Source organism: Rhinoderma darwinii, chromosome 13 (genome assembly GCF_050947455.1).
Source record: "Rhinoderma darwinii isolate aRhiDar2 chromosome 13, aRhiDar2.hap1, whole genome shotgun sequence".
NCBI classification, from domain to species: Eukaryota; Metazoa; Chordata; class Amphibia; order Anura; family Rhinodermatidae; genus Rhinoderma; species Rhinoderma darwinii.
Genome location: NC_134699.1, coordinates 27,785,224 through 27,811,550, shown reverse-complemented (window position 1 = coordinate 27,811,550; position 26,327 = coordinate 27,785,224). Strand labels below are relative to the sequence as shown.

The following is a 26,327-nucleotide window of genomic DNA, read 5'->3' as shown; positions in this document are numbered from 1 at the left end:
GCTGAGGCCTGGAGTCGTAAGTGTAATTGTCGTGATGCTGCATGGCGGGAGTGTCAATTTTAACCTACGTTAGTTACTTCAGCACTGTGTAGCGGGAGAGATGAGTAAATCGAAGGACGCTGCGGGTGAGTAACCGGCTGCCTGCACGTCACCTGTATTTATGTGATATATCCTGCACGCAGTCCCTGTACAAAGCTGTCACTATAGTAGTCTACTCCCCAGCCATATTAGGCGGAGTGATCTCCAAATATATTGCACGAGTAACAGGTCTAAAGCTAGAAGCCCATTATTGTCAAATTAAACACTTCATAGTTGTCTGACCTAAATGTTTCATCCACAGACTGTATAAATCAGCCCATATGAAGGGATATGTATCACAACTTGTTCAAAGAAAAAGTGCAGCAGTTGCCCATAGCAACCAATCTGATTCCACCTCATTTTTAAAAGTCTCTTTTGAAAATGTAGGCCGCGTCCTCATTGGTTACCATAGACAACTATCCACTTTTATTCGTGGCAGATTTTTAATGCAACTACCACATGGTCCTTTAACCATAAAACATTAATCCCGCTCCTCCAGGAATATATAAAGGATTATTCAGCGGTGTTGGGGGTTGGAGTTCAATTACCCGATCCGATCCCTGTTTTTGTTGGTAATATGACTCCTATACAGAGTAGCAATACGCACTTCTAAATAAATTACCCATGATGTATATGGTGCCCTGCTGTATACTACCGGGTGGAGGTTTCTTTTGTCACGTTGACACGGTATCTGATAGATAAGAAATAGCTTTTTTTTTTTCTGCCATGTTCTGTACGATATAAACCTTTGTATATAATCGGGTATAGTAGGGCGCCATATACGACGGAGGTTATGCGTAGCTGTAATAAGTATATGTGTGGATGAGCCCTGATCTTACAATATCCAGCTACATGAAAGTGGTGTACAGACCCCGATACAGGTATTAACCATCTATATGGACACACAGTAACCCTCTTTCCTTCTCTGCCGTTATTATTCCTAGAGTCAGTACTTGGGAACCAAATTTGAGTTGTCATGGTGACTGGATCACTAAGAGATGTACCTAATATAGGAGGTGATGGCATATCACCAGAATGGGCCCTTACTGCCTAATCGTTGGGGGTCTAACTACCAAAAACCCCATTAGTCCCTCACTGAATTGAATATATCCATACCTGGGCTTTATGAGGGCACCACAAAATCTTCTCATTATTAGGGCCCATTCACACGAACGTAAATAACGTCTGTGTGCTGCACATGGAAATCACGCGCAGCACACGGACCCATTGATTGCAATGGGACCGTTCACACATGCGTGTGTTTTTTTACGCAGCGAGAGTCCGAGAAATGTCCTATATTAGTGCGTTTTTACGCACCTACGCGCCCATTAAAGTCAATGGGTGCGTGAAAAACCACGCACCGCACATGGATGCACATCCATGTGCGGTGAGTGATTTGCGCATCAATTCAATAGAAAATAATAAAAAAAAGATGTGCTTTGCGAGTGCGTGAATAACACATGCCACTCGCAAAGCACACTGATGCGCAACGCAACACACACGGACCAGATTCACGCGCGGTTTTCATCCACATGAATCTGATCCGCTCGTGTGAATGAAGCATTTATGTGAACCTGATGGTGGGAGTGTGCCTCTAGACGTGGCAGGTATTACCATGCCACAGGTTGAGAACCACGGCTATTGATGACCACTATTAACACTTTTACCTGTAATGTTTTCCTGCAGCGACTAGTCTTATTCTGAAGTATCTGAATGAGCAGAACAGGCCGTACAGCACGCAGGATGTATTCAGTAACCTGCAGAGGGAACATGGGATTGGCAAAACTGTAAGTCAATTATAATGTGGTTATTATTATTATTCTACATGTTTATTGAACGTTGTTGTAAATGTCCGCTTTGATTTTCGTAAATTTATATCTGTGGCGTGCACTATTTAGTTTGCGGTTTTCCTGCAGAAATTGCTTTGATTTTCACCCGTTGTATTGTGCGGTATAAGATCCGCATGTATTTCAGGGAACTGCTGCAGAAAAAAGTCCATAGTGTGGAAATATAATCTTACAGGACCAAAAGCAGAAAACAGAGATCATTTATTAAGAGACTCTTGATTTATGCTTATAAGGGGGCTGCCACCTTACTGTTGAGTGACAGCAGCCACTATATACAATGCAGAGGGGCAGCTGAGTAGGACGGGAGAGGCAGGCACTCCTGCATTGGCAGCATATTATACTGACTGAACCCTTTTAAATGCTAAAGGATCATGTTTATTTTGCCCCACTAGTTGGGGTGATAATTCTGCTCCCTGCCACTTGTAACATGAAAGTGAAGCAGGTGATGGAAGTAAAAAACAGGACTTCCACCCTATAAATGGCTTCTAAAGTGCCAACCAGGTGGTCAGTCACCTACTTGACTCAGTCTGATTCAAGGCAGTTACAGGTAGGGCTTTACTCAGAAAGAAAAAAAATCACATTACTTTCGGAAATGGGATTAGAAACAGGGCTATATTTAGGGTGCAGTAACATGCGGCAGATTTTGTTGCAGAAATGTCTGCGACTGAAAATCGGTTGCATTCATCTGAATGGGATTTTCACTGTCCCGGGCCGCCGGTGGTATGTCCCGGTGTTAACTGTATCTGTGTCTTCGGGATGCAGATACACTTGAATTCAATGCTAAAGCAAAGAACCATCAGCTCCCTGCTTCAGCATTCACTGTGTGAAGCGGCCGTGAGCCGCTCGACACAGACAGGCGCGATGCAGTGACGTCATCGCGCCTGTCTGCGCCGAGCCACTCCTAGTACAGAGCGGAGGAGCTGAGGGATCTCCTCCCACTCGTCGTGGGAACAGGGCTAAGTAAGGCATGCTGTATGGTGGCAGTTAAGAGGGCATTATACTGTATGGGGGCAGCTATGGGGAGTTGTACTGTATGGCGGCAACCATGGGGAATTGTACTGTATGGAGGCAGCTATGGGGAATTATACTGGATGGGGTCAGCTAATGAGACCTTATACTTTATGGTGGCAGCTAAGGGGACATTATACTGTATGGGGCAGCTACAGGGCATCTGTGTGGGCATTATATGGCACGGGGCATTATACTGTATGGGACCATCTGTGGGCATTATGCTGTATTGGGGAAGCTATAAGGCATTATACTGTATGGGGTATCTGCGGGCATTATGCTGTATGGGGGGAAGCTCTGGGAGCATTATACCGTATGGGGGCAGCTCTAGGGGCATTATACTGTATGGGGGCATATGTGCGGGCATTATGCTCTATTGGGGGAAGCTCTGGGAGCACTATACTGTATGGAGGCAGCTATAGGGGCATACTTTATGGGCTATCTGTGTGGGCATTATACTGAATGGGGGCAGCGCTGGGGGCATTATACTGAATGGAGGTAGCTTTGGGGAATTATACTGTATGGTGGTAGCTCATGAGACATACTTTAAGGGGGCATTATACTGTATGGGGAAGCTATGGGGCATCTGTGTGGGTATTAGGCTTTATGGGGCATTATACTGTATGGGTGTATCTGTGTGGGCATTATGCTTTATGGGGCAGCCCTGGGGGATTATACTAGATGGGGGCATCTGTGTGGGCAGTATTCTCTATGGGGCAGCTGTGTGGGCATTATACTGCATGGGGGCAGCTGTGTGGGCATTATACTGCATGGGGGCAGCTGTGTGGGCATTATACTGTATGGGCCAGCTATAGGGGCATTACACTGTATGGGGGCATATGTGGGAGCATTATACTGTATGGGGAAAGCTATGGGGTATCTGTGTGGGCATTATACTGCATGGGGGCATATGTGTGGGCATTATGCTCTATGGGGCGTCTGTGCGGGCATTATACTATATGAGGGCATATGTGGGAGCATTATACTGTATGGGGGCAGCTATAGGAGCATTATACTGTATGGGGTATCTGTGGGCATTATACTGAATGGAGCAGCTCTGGGGGCTTTATACTGAATGTAGGCAGCTAAGGGAAATTATACTGTATGGTGGCAGCTAATGAGACGTTATACTTTAAGGGGGCATTATGCTGTATGGGAAAGCTATGGGGCATCCGTGTGGGCGTTATACTTTATGGGGCAGCTCTGGGGGCATCATACTGTATAGGGGCATATGTGTGGGCATTATGCTGTTGGGGGCATCTGTGGGCATTATACTGTTGGGGGCATCTGTGGGCATTATACTGTATAGCGGCAGCTTTGTGGGCATTATACTGTATGGGGGAAGCTATAGGGGCATTATACTGTATGGGGGCATTTGTGTGGGCATTATACTGTATGGGGGCATCTGTGTGGGCATTATACTGTATGGGGGCATATCTGTTGGCTTTATGCTGTGTGGCGTATCTGTTGGCTTTATGCTGTGTGGGGGCACCTATTGCTCTATGGGGTATTATACTGTGTGGGGGCAGCCATACGGGCATTACACTTTGTGGGGGTTCTATGGAGGCATTATACTATGGGGAGGCACTATGGGAGCATGATACTGCGGGCTGAACCGGGTGGGGATTGGGCGGAGTTAGAGGCATGACTTAACGGGGGAAAAATATGTGCACCGCATCGGTTGTCCCTCTGCGATACTTGAAAGTTGGGAGGTATGGGTGTGAACACTTGCTACATATACAGTTAGGTCCAGAATTATTTGGACAGTGCCACAAGTTTTGGCATTTTAGCTGTTTACCAAAACAAATTGAATATACAGTTATATAATCAATATTGGCTTAAAGTGCAGACTCTCCGCTTTAATTTTAGGGTATTCACATGCTAATTTGAGGAAGCGTTTAGGAATTACAGCTCTTTAATATGGAGCTGCCTCTTTTTCAAGGGGCCAAAGGTAATTGGACAATTATCTTGAAAGCTTTTTAATGGGCTGCATGGGCTATTCCCTTGTTAATCCATCATCAATTAAGCAGGTAAATGGTCTGGAGTTGATTCCAGGTGTGGCATTTGCATTTGGAAGCTGTTGCTGTGAACCCACAACATGAGGTGAAAGGAGCTCTCAATGCAAGTGAAACCGACCAGCGTTGGGCTGAAAAAAAAATTAAGAAATCCATCAGAGAGAGAGCACAAATGTTAAGAATGGCCAAATCAACAGTTTGGTACATTCTTGAAAAATAAAAAGAGCGCACTGGTGATCTCGTGAACTCCAAAAGGTCTGGACGTCCACGGAAGACAACAGTGGTGGATGATCGCAGAATCCTTTCCATGGTGAAGAAAAACTCCTTCACAACATCTACCCCAGTGAAGAACCCTCTCCTGGAAGTAGGTTATCAGTATCTAAGTCTACCATAAAGAGAAGACTTCATGAGAGCAAATACAGAGGGTTCACCACAAGGTGCAAACCATTAATCCGCCTCAAAAATAGAAAGGCCAGATTAGACTTTGCCAAACAACATGTAAAGAAGCCAGGCCAGTTCTGGAACAGCATGAAACTAAGATCAACCTGTACCAGAATGATGGGAGGAAGAAAGTATGGAGAAGGCTTGGAACGGCTCATGATCCAAAGCACACCACGTCCTCTGTAACACATGGTGGAGGCAGTGTGATGGCATGGTGGAGGCAGTGTGATGGCATGGTGGTGGCAGTGTGATGGCATGGTGGGGGCAGTGTGATGGCATAGGCATGCATGGCTGCCAAAGGCACTGGGTCACTGGTGGTTATTGATGATGTGACTGAAGACAGAAGCAGCCGGATGAATTCCGAAGTGTTCAGGGATATACTTTCTGCTCAGTCAACCAAATGCAGCATGGTGATTGGACGTCGTTTCACAGGACAGATGGACAATGACCCAAAACATACTGCGAAAGCAACCCAGGAGTTTTTTAAGGCAAAGAAGTGGAATGTTCTGCAATGGCCGAGTCAATCACCAGATCTCAACCCGATCGAGCTGCATTTCACTTGCTTAAGACAAAACTTAAGACAGAAAGACCCACAAACAAGCAACAATTGAAGACGCTGCAGTAAAGGCCGGGCAAAGCATCACAAAGGAGGAAACCCAGCGTGTGGTGATGTCCATGGGTTCCAGACTTCAGGCCGTCATTGCCTGCAAAGGATTCTCTACAAAGTATTACAAAAAAACATTTTATCCAGTTCAGGACCGGGCTATTTTGCGCCTTCAGGACCAGACACCGTTTAGCCATTTTTAGCACGTGTTAGTTAAATGGCTATAACGTTTTTATTTGTTGGGCTAACAACGTGATTTTTGCGACGTTTTTTCCGTAGACAATGCAGGTTTCATTTTTTATCATTTTTATACACACCTTTTTTGCTATTTTAGAATTTTTATTCATAAAGTTTGAAAATAATAGTAAAAAAATAAGCTTTTTTACGTTTCAGCTATTTTTTTGGGGTAATAACATAGTTTTACCCAAAAATAGACCTTTTATTTGTGATCGTCATTGTCTATCGTAAATTTTAATATATTACATGTCTATATTGGGGTAATTGGGTCAGCGCTAGCGTTACAACAATGATTGGCGGGGGGAACGTTTTTTTTTGGGATGGGTATTTTATGTGTATTTATTATTTCATTTTTTTTTGCACTTTACTTTATTATTTTTTTATTACTATGGTCTGTCCCTCAAAGGTCAAAAAAGACCTTTGGGGAACTTTATATATATTTTTTCTTTCTTTTTTACACCATCTTTTCCACTGTAACTGGAGCTGCACAGCAGCCCCAGTTACAGGGGAAATCAGCCCTCTCATAGTGACGATTGTCACTAATAGGGCTGTGCTGGGTCTTGTAAGACCCAGCAGCAGCCTGTCACTAACGGCACCCGGCGATCATGTGACCTGTCACATGATCACCGGGAGGAATAGAGACAGCGCCGCTGCTGCTGTCTCTATTCCTATACACAGCGTTCATTGAATGCTGTGTAAAAAGACATCGGAGAAGACAGAAGCAGTGAAAGCTGCTTCTATCCTCTCCTCAGGGTCCCCGGCAGTCACTGACAGCCAGAGACCCGACATTCAGCTGCCCGATCAGCAAGTTAAAATCCGAGCCGTAAAAAGTCTATGGCTCGGGTTTTAAGGACCCTGACCGCAGGCCGTAAATATACAGCCAGCGGTCGGGAACCAGTTATTTACGGTAATGTGAATTTGTCCAATTACTTTTGAGCCCCTGAAATAAGGAGGCTTTGTAGAAAAATGGTTGCAATTCCTAAACGTTTCACAGGATATTTTTGTTCAACCCCTTGAATTAAACCTGAAAGTCTACACTTCAATTGCATCTCAGTTGCTTCATTTCAAATCCAATGTGGTGGCAGCAGAGCCCAAATCATGAAGATTGTGTCACTGTCCAAATAATTCTGGACCTAACTGTATGCACACTAACTATGTACACACTTGAACACACAAACTACACTACCCAAAGGTATGCCATCTACTGAGATCTACCGATACGTACGCATTCTCACTTCTACCTGCTCACATTCTCGGCTCATACAGTTGAACAAACATGTTTTCTCATTTAACACACACACACCCTACAAACATGCACACATGAACACAGTCAAATATCATACCTATGTACACACTATACATTTCCATACACATATTTAGAGCAGACACCCCCTATCAAGACAGACCCCCACTTAATGCAGATCTTAGATCAGCCATTCCCAAAAAGGACCGGACAGTCATCAGATCAGGCCCCCCCACCCCCCAACGCAGACCCCTCCAATAGACCCCACAGCAGACCCACATCCCCTGAGGCCTATAGACTGGTGTTAGTTACCTGGTGACTAATAACTTCATATTTACATGATGTGTGGTGTATTTGCCAGGGTGAAATAGGACAGGTTCCCGATATCGGGATTGCCCTTATCTGGGTGGCCATTCTGCTCGGGAAGTGTGGGGTATTTTTTTTTTAGGGCAAGAGAGTATTTGCAGACATATTTTTGCCTACTTCTTCCTTTACCAATGCAAGTTGTGTTTTACTGAGCGTATATTTTAGCTAAATATATTAAAAGTAGGATTTTACTTACAGAATTTTACATTTTTGGCGGATGCCAGGACCGCTTAGTTGTTTTGAATACTTGTAATGGGTCCTTGTGCTCTGCAGTGCCAGAGCCCCTTTGGTTGATCGCTGTACACACAGCAGGAACTTCATCTACATCTTCTGACATACTCGCACCATTTAACCCCTTAACGCTCCATGACCTACTATTAGGTCATGCTAACTGTAGCGTTCGCGCTCAGTGACCTAATAGTAGGTCATGGAGTAAACACGGCGCCGTTCGCGCGGGGCGCGTTCATGAGTAGTGATAGCTGCTGTTTCCGACAGCAGACTATCACTGCTCAATGTGCCGGGACCGATCGCGGAGCTCCCCCGCCGATTAACCCCTCAGAAGCCGCGTTCAATAGCGATCGCGGCTTCTTAGGGGTTAATCCGCCATCGCCGGCCTGCTACGCGATAGCGGCCGGCGATGGTGACTATGGCAACGGGACACCAAACAATGGCGTCCGGCTATGCCATAGACGGAAGCCTAGTGGGTCCTGACAACGTCAGGACCCACTATGCTTGCTGTCAGTGAGTAGCTGACAGTTCTAATACACTGCACTACGCATGTAGTGCAGTGTATTAGAATAGCGATCAGGGCCTCCTGCCCTCAAGTCCCCTAGTGGGACAAAGTAATAAAGTAAAAAAAAGTTAAAAAAAAATGTGTAAAAATAAGAAAATAAGAGTTTTAAAAGTATTAAAAGTAAAAGTCCCCCTTTTTCCCTTATCAGTCCTTTATTATTAATAAAAATATATAAACAAACAAATAAACTATACATAATTGGTATCGCTGCGTCCGTAACGGCCTGAACTACAAAATTATTTTGTTATGTATCCCACACGGTGAACGCCGTAAAAAAAATTATTAATAAACCGTACCACAATCACAATTGTTTGGTCACTTCACCTCCCAAAAAATGGAATAAAAAGAGATCAAAAAGTCGCATGTACCAAAAAATGGTGCTGATCGAAACTACAGTTCGTTACGCAAAAAATAAGTCCTCGCACGGCTTTATTGATTGAAAAATAAAAACATTCTGGCTCTTAGAATAAGGTAACACAAAAAGTGAATGATTGTTTACAAAACGTATTTTATTGTGCAAACGCCATAAGACATAAAAAAAAACTATAAACATCTGGTATCGCCGTAATCGTATCGCCCCGCAGAATAAAGTGAATGTGTCATTTATAGCGCACGGTGAACGCTGTAAAAAAAAAAGAATAAAAAAACAATAGTAGAATTGCTGTTTTTTAGTCACCACGCCACCTAAAAATAGAATAAAAACTGATCAAAAAGTCGCATGCACCCCACGAAAACTACAATGGATTCCTCAAGGGGTCTAGTTTCCAAATTGGGGTCTCTTTTGGGGGGTTTCCAATGTTTTGGCACCACAAGACCTCTTCAAACCGGACATGGTGCCTAATAAAAAAGAGGGCTCAAAATCCACTAGGTGCTCCTTTGCTTCGGAGGCCGGTGCTTCAGTCCATTACCGCACTAGGGCCACATGTGGGATATTTCTCTAAATTGCAGAATCTGGGCAATACGTATTAAGTTGCGTTTCTCTAGTAAAACCTTTTGTGTTATAGAAAAAAAATGGTATAAAGAGGATTTTCTGACAAAAAAAAAAAAGTACATTTCACCTCTACTTTGCTCTAAATTTCTGTGAAACACCTAAAGGGTTCATAAACTTTCTAAATGCTGTTGTGAATACTTTGAGGGGTCTAGTTTCTAAAATGGGGTGTTTGATAGGGGTTTATAATATATGGGCCCCTCAAAGCAACTTCAGAACTGAACTGGAACCTAAAAAAATAAATAAATGAGGCAATACTTCGCTTCTCACATTATACTGATAATGAGCTGTGCCCACCCCGAGATTACCCCAGTTTTGACCGTTTGTATAAACGGAGACCCCTATTAGACCGTTCCAGTGCCCGGTGTTCCCAAGCATACACCCCCGAGAAGTGTATTTCTATTGATGAGTCCCAGGTACATTTTAAAGGGAGGGTTCAATTCCGCCAGTACCTGCCGGGTAAGAGGGCAAGGTATGGCGTGAAGATGTATAAGCTGTGCGAGTGCATCAGGGTATACCTACAGATTTAGGATATATGAAGGAAAGGCCACCCCCAAACCAGACTGCATCCTGGACTACAATAGGTACATGGGAGGGATGGACTTGTCAAATCAAGTCCTGAAGCCCTACAATGCCATGTGGTGTGGTATAAGAAGCTGGCCGTGCACATCATACAGATGGCTTTGTACAATGCGTACGTGCTACGTCGATGTGCAGGCCAGAGGGGAACTTTCCTGGAATTTCAAGATCTAATCTTTAGGGACCAGGAAGGGGGGGCACCCAGTACTTCTGGAAGCGAGGCCACACGCATCGTACCAGGGCAACACTTTCCAGGAGAAGTTCCCCAAACCGGTGGAAAGGGAAAGAGTCAAAAGAGGTGCAGAGTCTGCTATAAGAGGGGGATAAGGGAGGACACATACCAATGTGACACGTGTCCCGAAAAACCAGGGCTCTGTATAAAAGATTGTTTTAAAATGTATCATCCATCCCTTGATTTTTAATTTACCCTGATGCACTCCGCACAGCTTACCCCCCTCATCTTTCCCTTCTGAGCCCTGCCGTATGCCCAGGCAGCTGATAACAGCCACATGTAGGGTATTGCCGTACCCAGGAGAACCCACATTACAATTTAAGGGGTGTATACCTCCGGTGGCGCATGCTGGGCACACTATATCGGACACTGACATGCCATATATATATATAAAATTGCAAATCTCACTCTGCACCATCTGCTGCGCATTATCTTTTACACAGTACCTGTGGGGTCAAAATGCTCACTACACCTCTAGATGAATGTCTTAAGGGGTGTAGTTTTTAAAATGGGGTCACTTCTCGGGGGTTTCAACTCTACTGGTACCTCAGGGGCTTCTGCATACATGACTTAGCACCAGAAAAGCTCCAGTAGGTCAAATGGTGGTCCTTTCCTTCTGAGCCCTCCCATGGGCCCAAACGGCAGTTTATCACCACAAATGGGGTATTGCCGCACTAAGGACAAATTGGGCAACAAAATTGGATATTTTGTTCCTTGTGAAAATAAGAAATTTTGATCAAAAATGACATCTTATTGGAAAAAATATCATTTTCTTCATTTCACAACCCAATTCAAATAGGTGCTGTGAAAAAACTGTGCGGTCAAAATGATAACAAAAACCATAAATGAATTCCTTGAGGGGTGTAGTTTCCAAAATGGGGTCACTTCTGGTGGGTTTCCATTGCTTTGATACCTCTGGGGCTCTGCAAATGCGACATGGCACCCGAAAACCAATCCAGCAAAATCTGGACTCCAACAAACACATAGCGCTCCTTTCCTTCTGAGCCCTCCCATGGGCCCAAACGGCAGTTTATCACCACAAATGGGGTATTGCCGCACTAAGGACAAATTGGGCAACAAAATGGGGTATGTTGTTCCCTGTGAAAATAAGAAATTTTGATCAAAAATGACATCTTATTGGAAAAAATATAATTTTTTTCATTTCACAGCCCAATTCAAATAGGTGCTGTGAAAAAACTGTGCGGTCAAAATCATAACAAAAACCATAAATGAATTCCTTGAGGGGTGTAATTTCCAAAATGGGGTCACTTCTGGTGGGTTTCCATTGTTTTGATACCTCAACGCCTCTTCAAACCTGGCATGCTGCCTAAAATATATTCTAATAAAAAAGAGGCCTCAAAATGCACTAGGTGCTTCTTTGCTGCTGGGGCTTGTGTTTTAGTCCACGAGCGCACTAGAGCCACATGTGGGACATTTCTAAAAACTGCAGAATCTGGACAATACATATTTTGTAGTGTTTCTCTGGTAAAAACTTCAGTGTTACACGAAAAAAATTGAATAAAATTGAAATTCAGCAGAAAAAATGAAATTTGAAAATTTCATTTCCACTTTGCTTTAATTCCTGTGAAATGCCTGAAGGGTTAAAAAACTTTCTATATGCTGTTTTGAATACTTTGAGGGGTCTAGTTTTTAAAATGGGGTGTTTTATGGGGGTTTCTAATACATAGGCGCCTCAAATCCACTTCAGAACTGAACTGGCACCTTCAAAAAAAGGCTTTTGAAATTTTCTTAAGAATATGAGAAATTGCTGTTTATGTTCTAAGCCTTGTAACGTCCAAGAAAAATAAAATAATGTTCAAAAAACGATGCCAATCTAAAGTAGACATATGGGAAATGTGAACTAGTAACTATTTTGGGTGGTATAACCGTCTGTTTTTCAAGCAGATGCATTTAAATTCTGAAAAATGCTATTTTTTGTAAATTTTCTCTAAATTTTGCAATTTTTCACAAATAAAGACTGAATATATCGACCAAATTTTACCACGAACATGAAGCCCAAAGTGTCATGAGAAAACATTCTCAGAATCGCTTGGATAGGTTTAAGCATTCCGACGTTATTACCACATAAAGTGAAATATGTCAGATTTGAAAAATGGCCTCTGAGCCTTAAGGCCCAAACTAGGCTGCGTCCTTAAAGGAACAGTGTCATCACAAATTATTTTTTTATATGTTAAAGATGTTAGTGCTTTATTAAAAACGTTTATATTTATTTGTGTGTTTGTGTTTTACTTTTTCTTATTTTTACACTTTTTCTTCCCTATGGGGGCTGCCATTTTTTGTTCCATTTCTGTGTGTGTCGATTAACGACACATACAGACATGGAATACGGCAGCCACAGTCCCATAGGGACTGCGAACGGCTCCCGTCCCATTGACTGCAGTGTACGGCGTCTGTGTGGGAACTGCGCATGCGCCGCTCCCACACAGTCCTATTCGAAATTGGCGCCGTCCGGCGCCATTTTCCTGTGGACCGGAAGTCGCGGCCGGACAGTAATATTACTACTTCCGGTCGCGGCTTCCGGATTTGTGCACTTGCACCAGCGGCAGCAAACGGAGCGGACGGGCCGGAGGGAGCCGCGGCGGCAGGAGCAGGTAAGAGATTTCAATGTATGTTCGTGTTTGTGTGTGTTTACTACTGTATGTAAACCTACTACACTGTGGGTTAGCTCAAAAAATGGCGACACACAGTGTAGGAGGTTACATCGTTCAAACCCCTCGTTTATCCCGGCACTAGCCAGGATAAAGGAGGGGGGGATGCTGAGAGCTCACTAGAGCGAGGGCTTTTAACCCAATGTTGCAATACTGCAATTTTGGGAACAGCTCCATCTAGTGACCAAAAATGGGTAGTATTATAAATTAGAAATAATTTATAATATTACATGGACTCGTGCAAAAAAATAAAAAAAATTTGAACAATGTTTAATCACCCACACACTAAATGTTTAATTTTTTTTAAAAAAACATGTTTTTCTGGCAACACATTCCCTTTAAGGGGTTAATTGTGTTTTCTCACTCTAGGCTGTTGTCAAAGCAATGGAGCTACTTGCCCAGCAGGGAAAAATCAAGGAAAAGGTTTACGGCAAGCAGAAAATCTATGTTGCTGATCAGGTGAGCCTGTCTCTCCATGTATAGCTTGCCTTTGCTTAATTCCACAGGCCATCGTTTAATTCCTTTTATTGTTGAATTTTTAGGACCAATTCCCAAATGTGAGTGACTCCGAGCTGAAGAGTCTGGATGTCCAGATCTCCGAACTATCCAGTAACGTGCAGAGTTCCCAGCAGAGCTGCCGGCAGCTGGAGACAGGTTGTGTGTGATATTCTTCCCGATCTTGTCCAATATTATGACCTATTGTAGCCGGCAGAACACGCGGCCTTGTGCTCAGTCTATTACTCTTCATGTATCCAAATATGATTGTAATGTCAAACTTCGCCTTCCTTGCGTCCAGTCGGTCACCTGTGTAAAGATGAGGCTCAGAAACTACCAGACGCTTATAAGGGTACCAAGCATTGAAGAGAACACCCCGATTCTCACTATCGTCGTAGTTTCCCCATAAATTAAAAAAAATGGCTGCAAATATACAAGCTCTTTGTTCCTGGAGTTGTTACAAATTCTATTCTGCAGTTACTTTGTTCCTGGAAACATCTGACTGTCACTATGATTGTCATTGCATCTTCTACAGAGAGGGTCACTCTGCTTTGACAGACCCCTGAATGACAAATCTGTCTAGTAATGCATCCCTTCCTTCATCAGCCTGGATGACATGCCTTGTGGAAGGTGTAGTGGCGGCGGCCATATTGGTTAGCGTTGTTTTCTCCGAAACACACATAACAATGACTTTAAGAAGGTGACAAATTATAGTTTTCCATTTTACAGATGTGAGTTCAGTTTCACTGAGGTTTGCTGCACAATTCTGCCAGATTCTCCTCGGTATGTGTTACTTTTAGTGTTAATAAATGTCACCTTTTGCAGAGCTGAAAGATCTGAACAGCTCCATGACAACGGAGGAGATGGAGAAAGAAATCAAGGAGTTCAAGCAGGAATGTAGTAGACACTTGGAAAAGCTGCAGAACATGAAATCTGCAACTAACCACGTCACCCCAGTGGAAAAAGAGAAGGTACAGTTTTAGTGCACACTAAGGCCCCAGGCACACAACTGTGCCCGTAATTACGGGCATGGCCGGACGCATTTATGGGCGCCGTGCTCCCTTTATAAACTATGGGGGCACGGTCCGTAAAATAAAAAAATAGGACGTCCTATTTTTTTCGGAAAGTTTCTACGGCACGGACACCTTCCTGTAAATATACAGGAAGGTGTCAGTCCCATAAAAATGAATGGGACTGTAATTACAGACAGTAATTACGGGCGATTTTACGGTCATGTGCATCGGGCTAAGATGCGGGTGGAAGTTATATAAGGAGTGGCTGCTATCAATATACGTGTCCATTACAGACACACTGCAAATAAAGCTGGTTATCTAAAAAAGCTGTCCGCCGAACAATCCTTTGGCTGAAAGCTACGTCCCCTGCACACCCAGGGGAGACAGGCCGCTACCAGACACTTGTGACCGTAGTTTACCTTCCAGCAGAAAAAAGAATAAGGCATGTTGAAACCCTTCTTTCCTCCTCGACATATGCTGTTTGGGTACAGTCAGTGGATGTTGGGAGATTCCAATAGCTTAAAGCGTAACTAAACGTTTAAAAAACCTTTGAAGTACCAGTGATATGATTGTCGGGGTCCGAGCACGGGCACTCCCAACAATCGCTAAATCAAAGCATCAATAGTACTCAGGTGAATGCTGTGCCGCTTCATTGCTGATCGGCCTTCCTCGGAGCAGTGTATGGGCTCAATAGAAAGTCTGAGTCCATACACCACTCGCATGGCTTTCCGAGGAAAACCGATTGGAAGTGATGCAGCGCGGCGTTTACCCGAGTGCTTCTGTCGCTTTTGTTATAGAGATGGATTAGGGTCTCCGCACCCGGACCCCACTGATCAAAACTTCTGACATGCCACTATGACAGGTCAAGTGTTTTAAAAGTTTAGTTACCCTTTAAATATTGTGACATCACATCCAACCAGATTTAAGTTATTTTGCAAATCGAGGAAAATGAAAGCAGGCTGATTGGTAGACGTGGTCAACACGGTTTCCTTTTTTTAATGTATGACCCCTTTGAGTGTATAGTCAATACATGAAATGTAATTACCAGTTCCCTGCATTTTGTCCTCTAGGTATACAGTGATCGGAAGCAATACAGTAAAGAATGGAGAAAGAGGAAACGAATGGTGAGTGTCGACCTGCTGGTACGTGACTATCTTTTATGTGCGTGATTGCAGCTTGGTGACCTCATACACTAGGCAATATCTCTTTAAAAGTTATGATTTGTATATAAACTAAACAAAGCTTCAAAGTCTTAACGTCATGTTGATTTTGTATTTTTCCAATATAATTCCTCCTTTTCCTTATGTCACAAACCTGCAGTAATTTTTATTTCCTAAGCCTCGTTCCACATCTTTGCTTCCCGTCCACCCAAAATCTGTAGTTATCAAGACATGCATTTTACTAACTGTATCATGGTCTGCACAGAAATACTACAGGTGCCCCCAGCTATTGTCTATTACATGTAGGGACAGCGTCACAAATACAGGGAATCATTGACCACTGGGGAGGGGGAGGTGATCAGAGCATGGGAGGGGGATGTCCTAATAAGAGGGAACCCCTAACCTATCTCCTGACCGATACCCTTTTTAGATAAAGTCAGAAGGGCTTAATTTAATCATAAATAGAGTAACCTTCGCTGGAAGTGCTGTTTTTATTTGTAGTAATAAAGTTTCTGGGTTGGCAGCGCGTCTTGACAATCCGGTCTGGTCGGAACTTCTCTTGATATAGAGAAATACAAAAAAAAGGGGGAAAGCTTGTCTGGTTCTCCTGGACCTCGCTGGTTGAATCATGCTTTAGCACTTGTGAATTACATTTATTTTCTGTATTTTTACATTCTAGGCTACAGATATTTTTGATGCCATCCTTGAAGGTTACCCCAAAAGCAAAAAGCACTTCTTTGTAAGTACTCGGTCTTTTGAATGTTTTGCCAGAGGATCAAGAATACATATGTATATATATTTATTTTTTTAACACTTGCTTCCGCTGTCCTACAATCATCATTCGCAAAATAACGGTACAGTTTATAGTAGCTTGTATACATAGATGCTGTTAATAGTCGTTTTAAAGTAAAATACCACTAACATTCTGCACAATCTTATAAAATATATTCATAAGATGTGCTTTTTTTTTTTTCTGGTACAAAGCTCCATAACCCCTGCACTGCTTCAGTGAAATGGAGAAAAAGATGTCGGCTGTCTAATGCCACCTCTAGGGAAGGTTTACTGCATGCAGATATTATTGAACATGCCGCAAGCTACTAAGCTCCTAGTGGTGACTACCAAAATGTTATCATCACTTAAAGAGGGCCTGTCACTAGCACGGACAAAGTGAGTTGTTAGATTCACGTAGTTGGCGCGGTGTCTTGAGTCCAGCGGTGTTTGTTGATTTCTTCTACGTCCCCCGTTACGGAGATATTGTCCCTTCTTTATTTATTAAACAATATGTAAATGAACCGCTGGCTAGACAAGTGGGTTTGGCCGCCAGCGATTCTTAATAGCAGAGAGCCTCTGACGCTGACCTATCAGCATGTTTGCTCCAGACTCCTAGGGCACATCTCATCGCGGCTCTCGCTTTGCCTGGCCATGTTTCTCGATGGTTGGTTGTTCATTATAATGGTTGACACTACTATATCTCCCCTACCGTGGACGCTTCCCCTGGCAATAACCGCTAAAGAGCAGGGGTTTCTGAAGCCAGTTGCTGTCTGGCTTCAGTTGAAGACAACTCATTGAACACTGTGTCTAATCTCCAAACCCTATACAGATAGGTCTTAAATTGTGTGCTGATGAATTTCAGAATATATTTATATAGAAAAACAAAATGGTATTAAAGGGTAGAAATTCAGATGAATTAACTCTTGCTAAACATTTTGCCATGCAGTTTTTCTACAGATTGACTTGAGTTTTTCTCTCTGGAAACATTTGCAGGAAGAAGTTGGGATTGAAACAGACGAAGACCACAATGTGACTGTACCAGATATCTGACAGTCGATGCAGAACCATGTATTCTGCAAGGCAAAGCTTTCATTTGTATATATATAGATTTTGGTTTTTCTTTTGCATAAAGAACATTGAGGGAGCAAGAATCTAAAGAGTTGTAAATTATTTTGATATTACAAACGGGAAAAATAGCTGAAAGGACTAATAGACTTTTGCTTAACGACATTGGATATGTTAGAACGAGATCTAGCTCATATCCAGTTATGAAGTAAGGGCGCTTTCATTTCAGTGGGTAATTTGCCTACTGTGTTTATGCCCTAACCCTAAAACCACACTGAAAAAAAGAAAGACCTGGTGCTGTAAATAGGTTTTTTTCTTCCCATGTTAAGCGAAGTCTTCTATATTAAGGCCTGTACTGCCATAGAAGCCTTATTATCTTATTATCCACTGTTTTCTTTGCGATGGATCAGTTCTAAATCTTTAAACAAGCCGGCATTCTTAGTCTACTTTGCTGTCTCCTGATATTAAGCATTTATTTTTCTAAAAGAGGACGCAGAACAATAGATGGAGAAGCAATGGAATCGACCCCACAACAGTTCTGGTATGTCTGCCGTATAAATAGACTGAATAATTGGCTATTGTTGTCTCCCATGGCTTTGATCCTATTGCTCCTAGATTAAGTGCACGGTCTGGGGGAAAAAAAGTGTTCTTGAAGTAGGAAGATTTGTTATAGCTCGTTCTGACACTATTTCCTGGGAACTATGGGGCGAGAGGTAAATGCAGACACAGTAGCGTATCATAACTAGTAGGCCGGGACCACACGTAGCCGTAATGCTGCTGACACGCAGGCTGCAAATTTAGGGAAACACATTATGCAGCTAGCGCTCCCGACTTCCCCGTAAACATTTATGCTAATTTCAATAGTGATAGAGGGAATAAAGGCTCTCTTAGATGTTCTTGTGAATGCTCGCTTCTGATCGCTGCCCTGTGTGAACAAGCAGGTGCTCATTCATCAACTGATTATATCGTTTTTGCTGCAAGAAATATTATCATTGTTGGCAGCACATCTGCTTCTGTAAACAGGAAGACGTGCTGCCGACATTATAGAAATGTAGGAGGACAAGCAATTGCAGTAACGATCGCTCGTCCCCAAACATAGCTCCTTGTGAAAGGAGCAAACGAGTGCCAAACAATTAATGGTCTCGTTGATGGTCTGTGTAAACGAGCGACAATGTCAGGCCGTGTAAGAGGACCCTTACTCACTGCCAGACCCTTTTTCTGGCAGTGGCTTATCGATCTATGAAACAAAGGGTTGGCATACTGAAAGCCCACCTGCTTGATCTTCCTTTCCCTTGATAGAAGGTATCAGGCTGTCTTCATACACATTCGAGTGCCGGCCAATATCCACAGGCTCCACCAACATTGTGTTTGAACCACTTTAAAAAGATACATCCACCTTTGCAACAGTTTTTTTTTTTATTATCTATTTATTGCTCCAATGCATTTAAAATGAAAAATGAAGCAAATTTGCAAAGTGTTCATTAAAATTCACCTACTGTTTTGTGTCTACGGGTTCTATGCAGAACTGTGTATCCATGGAAACACTGCAAACCATCTGTCCTTGCTTCTGGATTACATACACTTGAAGGATCAGACTACACGGTTTTGTTTGTAGTCTGTAACTATAGAGACTAAAAGCTGCATAGACTTTGTAGGCACAATACAGTAGGTTATGGTTGCGAGTGTGTATATACCCTTTAAGTGAGGCTGTGGCACATTAATAGGATCCTCCATCTGTGTGTATCCCAGCACCTGGTACATTCGCAAATGTTACGATATGTCACAAGATAACTAAAAGTGGCTTGGCCCAAGCCTGGGTGAAATGGACTTGTGTGAAATCTGTATTTGTTAGATACATTGGTGGAAACTTTCTGTATATAAAAATGTTTGTACATTTAATGGACTTCTAATTAAAGAATATCAAAGTTTTTTTGGGGTATTTTACGCAAAGCTGAAACTTTAGAAAAATGTATTGATGATTTACGCTTTACAAATGAAATGACGGCACCTGGATAATAGGTCACAAGTTTAATTATAAATCAGCTGTACAAAGAACATTCCAACAGAAATAAATACAAAAGAAATAGATCCAGCTTTTATAAAATATGGTTTAACCACAAATCCTGAAAGATATTGCAAACTCTAAGATACTTGACCCTGAGCGGCTTCTACCCCAGTCATGTATCTTAAGATAGTACATAAACTGAACAAAATGAACGCTTTGTTCTGCATTGTTGACCACCAGTGGCATATGCAGGGCACCGACCGACAACTAATTAATGAGTGATTTTTACAAAGGGTACTAAAAAAGTCTTACCTGGTACCAATTAATAACCTGTTCTTATTGCAACATGGAGGATCTTATTAGAGCCTGTTCACATAACCTTTGAGTGGTTTCATCGGGTTAACCCCTCAACGGAAACTTCCGCTTCGATTTCCCTCACCATTGAACTCAATGGTGACGGAAACCTAGCTAATGGTTTCAGTCTGTCATCATTGTGACAGGGTTCTGTTTCGGACGGAATCAATAGCGCAGTCGATTGGGCTATTGCTGCTGTCAAAATGACAGACCCTGTCACAACGATGACAGACTGAAACCATTAGCTAGGTTTCCGTCACCATTGAGTTCAATGGTGAGGGAAACAGAAGCTGAGGTTTCAGTTTGCCTTTCCGCTGAGGAGTTAACCCGACGGAAACTTCAAACGGAACCCCTCAGCGGAAACTAACGCTGATGTGAACACATCCTTAGGCCGGATTCACATGAGTGTGTGCATTTTGCGTGCGCAAAAAACGCGGCGTTTTCCGTGTGCAAAAGGTACTCAACAGCTCCGTGTGTCAGACCCGTATGATGCACGGCTGCGTGATTTTCACGCAGCCGCCATCATTATGACACTCCGTTTGGATGTTTGTAAACAGAAAAGCACGTGGTGCTTTTCTGTTTACGTTCATAGTTTGACAGCTGTTGCGCGAATCACGCTCGTCCCACAGAAGTGCTTCCGTGTGGTGCGCGTGATTTTCACGCACCCATTGACTTCAATGGGTGCGTGATGCGCGAAATATGCACAAAACGAACATGTCGTTAGTTTTTTGCAGCGGACTCACGCTGCGCAAAAATCACGCAACTGTCTGCACGGCCCCATAGACTAATATAGGTCCATGCGACGTGCATGAAAATCACGCGCGTTGCACGGAAGTATATCCCGTTCGTCTGAATAAGCCCTCAATGCAAGACACTTGAATGGGTATGATTCCATTCTGCAGGACAATGGGCCACATACAGAATATTTCAAAGTCCAAAGGATGTGCTTATATTTGGGGGTTACTTATGAACCTTTACCGCATATCATTAAACATTCTCTCAGGTGCCACTAATATATTTTGAATTACAATTAAAAGCCCAATGCAAAAATATTGGAGGGGAAAGAAATACATCACTTAGTAGCAAAAGTTATCACTAATCACAGTCCATTTTTGGCAGTTTAAAGGGCTGTAAATACCCATAATGCTATGCTTGTCAACTGTAATCTCTGCAACATTTGAAGTCCGTTGAGGGTAACCTCCTTGCTTGATGCAAGAGACACAGATGGGAGAGGTCTCAGTAAAGTGGATTCTTCAGCTGGTGTAAGACACTGCGCACAATGTCACTAAGGGTCTATGGAGAGAAAAATAAATGTATTACACAAGAACATTTGCAGGTTACTATATTAATGTAATCAAGGATAAAATACACCAGAAATGCACTTAGAGGCTCTGTCATCACATTATAAGTGCCCTGTCTCCTACATAATGTGATCGACGCTGTAATGTAGGTAAGTGTTCTTTATTTTGAAAAACGATAAATTTTGAGCAAGTTATGAGGAATTTTAGATTTATGCTAATTAGTTTCTTAATAGACAGGGCGTGATTTTACTTTTTCACCCACTGGGCGTTGTGAAGAGAAGTGTATGACGCTGACCAATCAGCGTCATACACTTCTCTCCATTTATTTTTAGCAGTACTCGCAACACAGCATGTTATACGGTCACATACTCCCAAATTAACTTTTCCGAAGTGGCTTGAGAGTGAATAGACATTCCCTCCAGCCAGGACGCGATGTCTATTCACACTCCCGACACTTCGGTAAAGTTTTTTGGGGACTTACTCGGACAGCACGGCGTGATCTTGCTGTGCTGTCATTCACAGAAACTTTACCGAAGTGTCGGGAGTGTGAATAGACATCGCATCCTGGCTGGTGGTGATGTCTATTCACTCTCAAGACACTTCAGTAAAGTTAATGTGGTAGTATGTGACTGCACAGCGTGAACTTGTTGAGATCACGCTGTGTTGCGAGTACTGCTGAAAATGAATGGAGAGAAGTGTATGACACTTATTGGTCAGCATCATACACTTCTCTTTACAACGCCCAGTATGTAGTACAGGCTCATAGACATTCTATTGAGCCTGTACTCAGATACATTGGTTTCTGGAAAAAGCCGAAATGAAGCGGCTGAGTGCTCACACGAGCGCTTCTGCCGCTTCGTTTCAGTGTGGGGGGGGGAGTTTAGGGGGGGGACGGATCCCCACCAATCAAAACTTCACTATGACATGTCAGAAGTTTGTCGAACGTATAGTTACCCTTTAAGCACAAGGTGGACTGAGTGCCACAAGCAACTTTGTTCTTCTGTCCTAGCAGACCCTCCTGGTTGTCATGTAGATGTATTTTTATGGTAGATTGTGGATCAAAAACTAATTGTGTTCTAAGATATAGTCCCACTTTCTGATATTGAAAACTAAACGTTTCATGTTGTTTTAAACTTAATGTACAGAAGAGAATGTCGTGAGTAAACATGACCATTTTGTTGCAGCGAGATGTACAAAGTTATTAGAGAACAGCAATTTGTAAATCCCCATTCAAACACCAGGTTGAATTTGTTCCTTTGTTTTCTATTTCCTGACATATCTTATGAGTAAAGCAGTAATTATAGTCAGCGGCACAACACCTTCACGCTTAGTACTCAGAAGGGTACAGCAGCCCTTCTGCTCTAGCAATAAGCAGCTACATGGGCCAGTACCCTTCAATGGTTTACACAGTCTAAGACTTTTAGTAAAAAAAAAAAGTAGGATTTTAGTGTAACTGTTTTTATTTAAAAATGTTTTACTTCTTTAGTTACATCCTCTTTGTGTCCTGGATACATAGAAGCCGTATCTTGCTCTGAAATCTGAATCCGTCACGTCAGTGGGACAGGTGGATCTCTGACACGCAGGGTCCACCTGTTATTGATCACATCTAAGTTCATAAATTAGATGTGATCGAAAACAGGTGTATCCTAAGCCATCATCCCCACTGACCGGACGGATTCAGGTTTCAGAGCAAGCTACAGTTTTTATGTATCCAGAATACATAGAAACAGTATCCGAAAAAGTAAAAAGAAATAAATAAATGTAACAAATTAAAAAGTTGCACTAAACACTTAAGTACACTGTTTTAGTTAAAAAAAAAAAAAAAAAGTCTTCAATGGTTTACATTGCCTTTAAGTTCTACGTTTTCCAGCTGTGCTCGAGTTTTGAGTTTGGGTAGTGTAGGTAAGTATAGACGAGCACATTCATTGGTATTCGATTCAGTAACGGTGCACGTAAGGCTGATCGCATACCTGCGGCTTACAGTGTTCCTCTATCCAGCTGAAGACACAAGCTGACAACTCTTGAAAACTGTTCACAGAGATAGAGGCATTGAAGGTCTGAAATAACGAGTCCATGATGCCTTGAAACACACTGAACTTCACCTGGTCAGGAACCTGGTCAGTCCCTTCACGTGGATTATTCTGATGAGCTTTAACAATCTGCTCGTAATTTCTACAAGTAAAAATACATTACTGTAAATGTTAGCAGAACTAAGAGAGCTCTGGCGGCTGTAAACAAATGACAAACTTTAAGTAAAAACGTACAATTTCATAATTTTCAAGGCCATGACCTCTTTTCGCAGGGTGGATACCTCCTCTTCCTGCTTCTTCTTCTCCTTGTGCAAGAACTGGATGTAATCTATAGCTGTGGGAAGATTCAGAGCAAGATTATATGTCAAAATTTACATTGGCTTGATGATACATGGCGCATTTGCTGATGGCTGTTGCAGGCAATATGTGAAAAATGTAAAAGCTGGATATTTACGGTAATCATTCATTGACAAATTCAAAGCTTACCTAACCTTTCAGAATATGTTGTCATATGTGTGTACATGAGCAATAACACTTTATGGCCATTATAGGACTTGTATTCTGCATTTTTTTGTAGTAGTTTTCCCCTCTGCAGCCTCAGTCTCTAATTCTCTGTTTTCTCTGCACTAGTTAGCAAAGCCTAAGATCTATCATGTCTTTTATACACAGCACATAGAAGAGGAGAATCCTGCTCTCCTATCTCAATGTCACTTATATATAAATGCAGCTACAGCATGGAGATCATACAGCAGTACAGACCAGTGTAGCTGAGAATCCAGCACTGGGGTGATGCATTACTTGCCCACAGCAGTAATTTTGATCCACAATTACAGATCAAAGTACTGACCCATTCATTTCTATTGCCCACGGACACCATCCCATATATTTACGTGAAGGTGTCCAGGCCGTAGAAAAAAAAATAGAACATGTCCTATTTTTTAATTTACGGAGCGTGCTCCCATACTTTATAATGGTAGCTTAGCTCGCAAATGCGGGTGACTGTCCGCGGCCGGCCGTTATCACATTACGGTTAATGAAACGGGAAGGGGGCCTAACCAGTCGCCTGTGTCTCCTACTGCTCCCCCCTCCATAGACTTCAATGAACAGCATGTGTCCCTCTTCTCCCATTACCCCTGTCCATAAACTGTTATGGGCAGTATGTCTTTGGCCCTGTACACACTGAGTTTTTTGCAAGCAGAAAAAAATCTCCCCCAGAATCCCTTCAGTAATTTTGAGGGAGACTTTGAACTGCCTGTGCTTTTTTTTTCCACAGCCATTGAATCTAATGCGAGGACCACTGGCAATAGATACCACGAAAAATGCTCTGAAACTAGTGTCGCAGGTTTTTTCCGCCTCCCGTTAATCTCAATGGGAGATCAGAGGCAGAAACTGCGGCAAGAAAGAACATGACTAATAGAGGAGAGTCTAAAGTGTATTTTACTGATATTCTTATTTCCCCCTCTAAACAGGAAGATTTGTTTTCCATATACTTGCGCCCGGCAGTATGGAGAGTTCATTGGATTAAACTAAATTGAAATGAAAAGCCAGGAACAGTCCTGTTTGATAAGAAAATGCAATTAGAAGCATGTTAAGACTGGAGCTTGTCCGCTGACGGCTTCTTGTTCTCTCTTCTGTAATTTACACAAGACATAAGGAGTGAAGACACATTTACACGTGACGCCTATTACACAAGACTGCGCAGTAAGAGGGGGCGAGGGGGAAGATATTACACTTACTCTTCTGCAGAACAACCGCCTTGCTGAGCTTCTGTGAGCTTATAGCGCAATCCTGCTGCTGGCATGTAGGCACAATAGTCTGTAAATCATCATACCCTTTCTGCATGGGGAAGATATAGATATAATGAATGTCATGAAAGCTTTATCCAAGCACCGCCTTAATAGAAAATGTTCAACTAGAATTGCGCTACCTAACAATCAGACTGAGTTCACACCCGATTTGTCAATTTCTGCCCCGTCACCTGAGCAGAAGAACAAAACTGACGGAGTGCTGGATCTGTCGCAATAATTGCTGGTATTTTCATTAATATTACTCTTATGGTGTAGATTCTTACAAATGCAAGTATACAGGTAATTGTAGCACAAATCTTACAACTCAGATTTACCTATAGTTAACCTGCGGCTGTACATTACAAGATTTTCTCCCTATATGACGAATAGTAATCCAATAGTAGAGCAGGGCTGAGGCTTGCGAGTCCATTGGCATAAGTTCACTAAACCTGTGCTTTAAAATGGGCAGAAATAGAGCTAATAGGGATTAATTGCCGTTGCCAAGCAATAGTAATTCTTAGGCCTTGTTCACACAGTGCAGACTTTGTATGGATTTTTCGAGCCAAAAACAGGAACGGAACCTAAACCGAAGAACTATATAAAGGAAAGCCTTAAAGTGTCTGCTCCCCTGGATCCAATTGTGATTTTGGCTTACAAAAAATGCATTTGAAATCTGTATCAAATCTGCATTGTGTGAACAAGGCCTCGGGGTGTAGTTACACGCGGCAGATTTTACTGCAGACATTTCTGAAAATCAGTTCCTTTCATCCGAATGTGAATGTTTCTGCAACAGGTGTATGGATTTCTGCACGTTCCAATCAGAGGAATGGAACAGATTTCTAGTTGTAGAAATTTCTGCAGCAAAATCTGCAGCGTGTGACTGCACCCCAATCCTTCAACAGGGAAGAATCCAAAAAATATTACGCAGTAGGCACCTTGGTCACTTCTCTCCTGTGATTTGTCCAGCACTGCTAATATTAATCATTGTATCAGTTTTAACCATTTCCAAACTGTAATGATTTGGTCACACTAAGCCAGTGTATCATCCTGATAGTCTAAGGCTATGTTCACACGATGAACAAAATATGTCTGAAAATCAGGTGCTGTTTTCCCTTGAAAACAGCTCTGTATTTTCAGACGGTTTTTGAGCAACTCGCGTTTTTTACGGCCGTTTTTGGAGCTGTTTTCAATAGAGTCTATGGGAAAACGGCTCCAAAAACGTCCCAAGAAGTGTCCTGCACTTCTT

The 26,327-nt window shown here is 42.6% G+C and overlaps 2 protein-coding genes across 5 annotated transcripts in view; one reads left to right on the top strand and one right to left on the bottom strand.

Moving 5' to 3' along the window:
* On the top strand, positions 1-19,699 carry PSMC3IP (PSMC3 interacting protein). Its single transcript, XM_075845864.1, has 8 exons — positions 1-125; positions 1,765-1,865; positions 13,470-13,559; positions 13,643-13,754; positions 14,421-14,566; positions 15,679-15,732; positions 16,448-16,507; positions 17,533-19,699. The coding sequence occupies exons 1-8, from the start codon at positions 101-103 to the stop codon at positions 17,587-17,589; spliced, it is 645 nt and encodes a 214-aa protein (XP_075701979.1). The 5' UTR covers positions 1-100; the 3' UTR covers positions 17,590-19,699.
* The window catches only part of MLX (MAX dimerization protein MLX), a 20,179-nt gene continuing 13,469 nt past the window's right edge, over positions 19,618-26,327 (bottom strand). For all 4 annotated transcript variants that reach the window (XM_075845863.1, XM_075845861.1, XM_075845860.1 and 1 more), the window contains 4 exons: positions 25,031-25,130; positions 23,529-23,628; positions 23,235-23,436; positions 19,618-21,256 (listed from right to left, as the gene is read on the bottom strand). In XM_075845863.1, the coding sequence (XP_075701978.1) occupies positions 21,200-21,256; positions 23,235-23,436; positions 23,529-23,628; positions 25,031-25,130 (459 nt within the window). In that variant the 3' untranslated portion in view covers positions 19,618-21,199. The remainder of the gene's footprint in view (positions 21,257-23,234; positions 23,437-23,528; positions 23,629-25,030; positions 25,131-26,327) is intronic.

Bases quoted from the DNA above. Each gene is read 5' to 3' on its own strand.
- PSMC3IP (XM_075845864.1), top strand. From the start codon at position 101: ATGAGTAAATCGAAGGACGCTGCGG. The intron at 126-1,764 runs GTGAGTAACCGG...GTTTTCCTGCAG, and splicing joins TAAATCGAAGGACGCTGCGG to CGACTAGTCTTATTCTGAAG. The intron at 13,560-13,642 runs GTGAGCCTGTCT...TTGAATTTTTAG, and splicing joins AAATCTATGTTGCTGATCAG to GACCAATTCCCAAATGTGAG.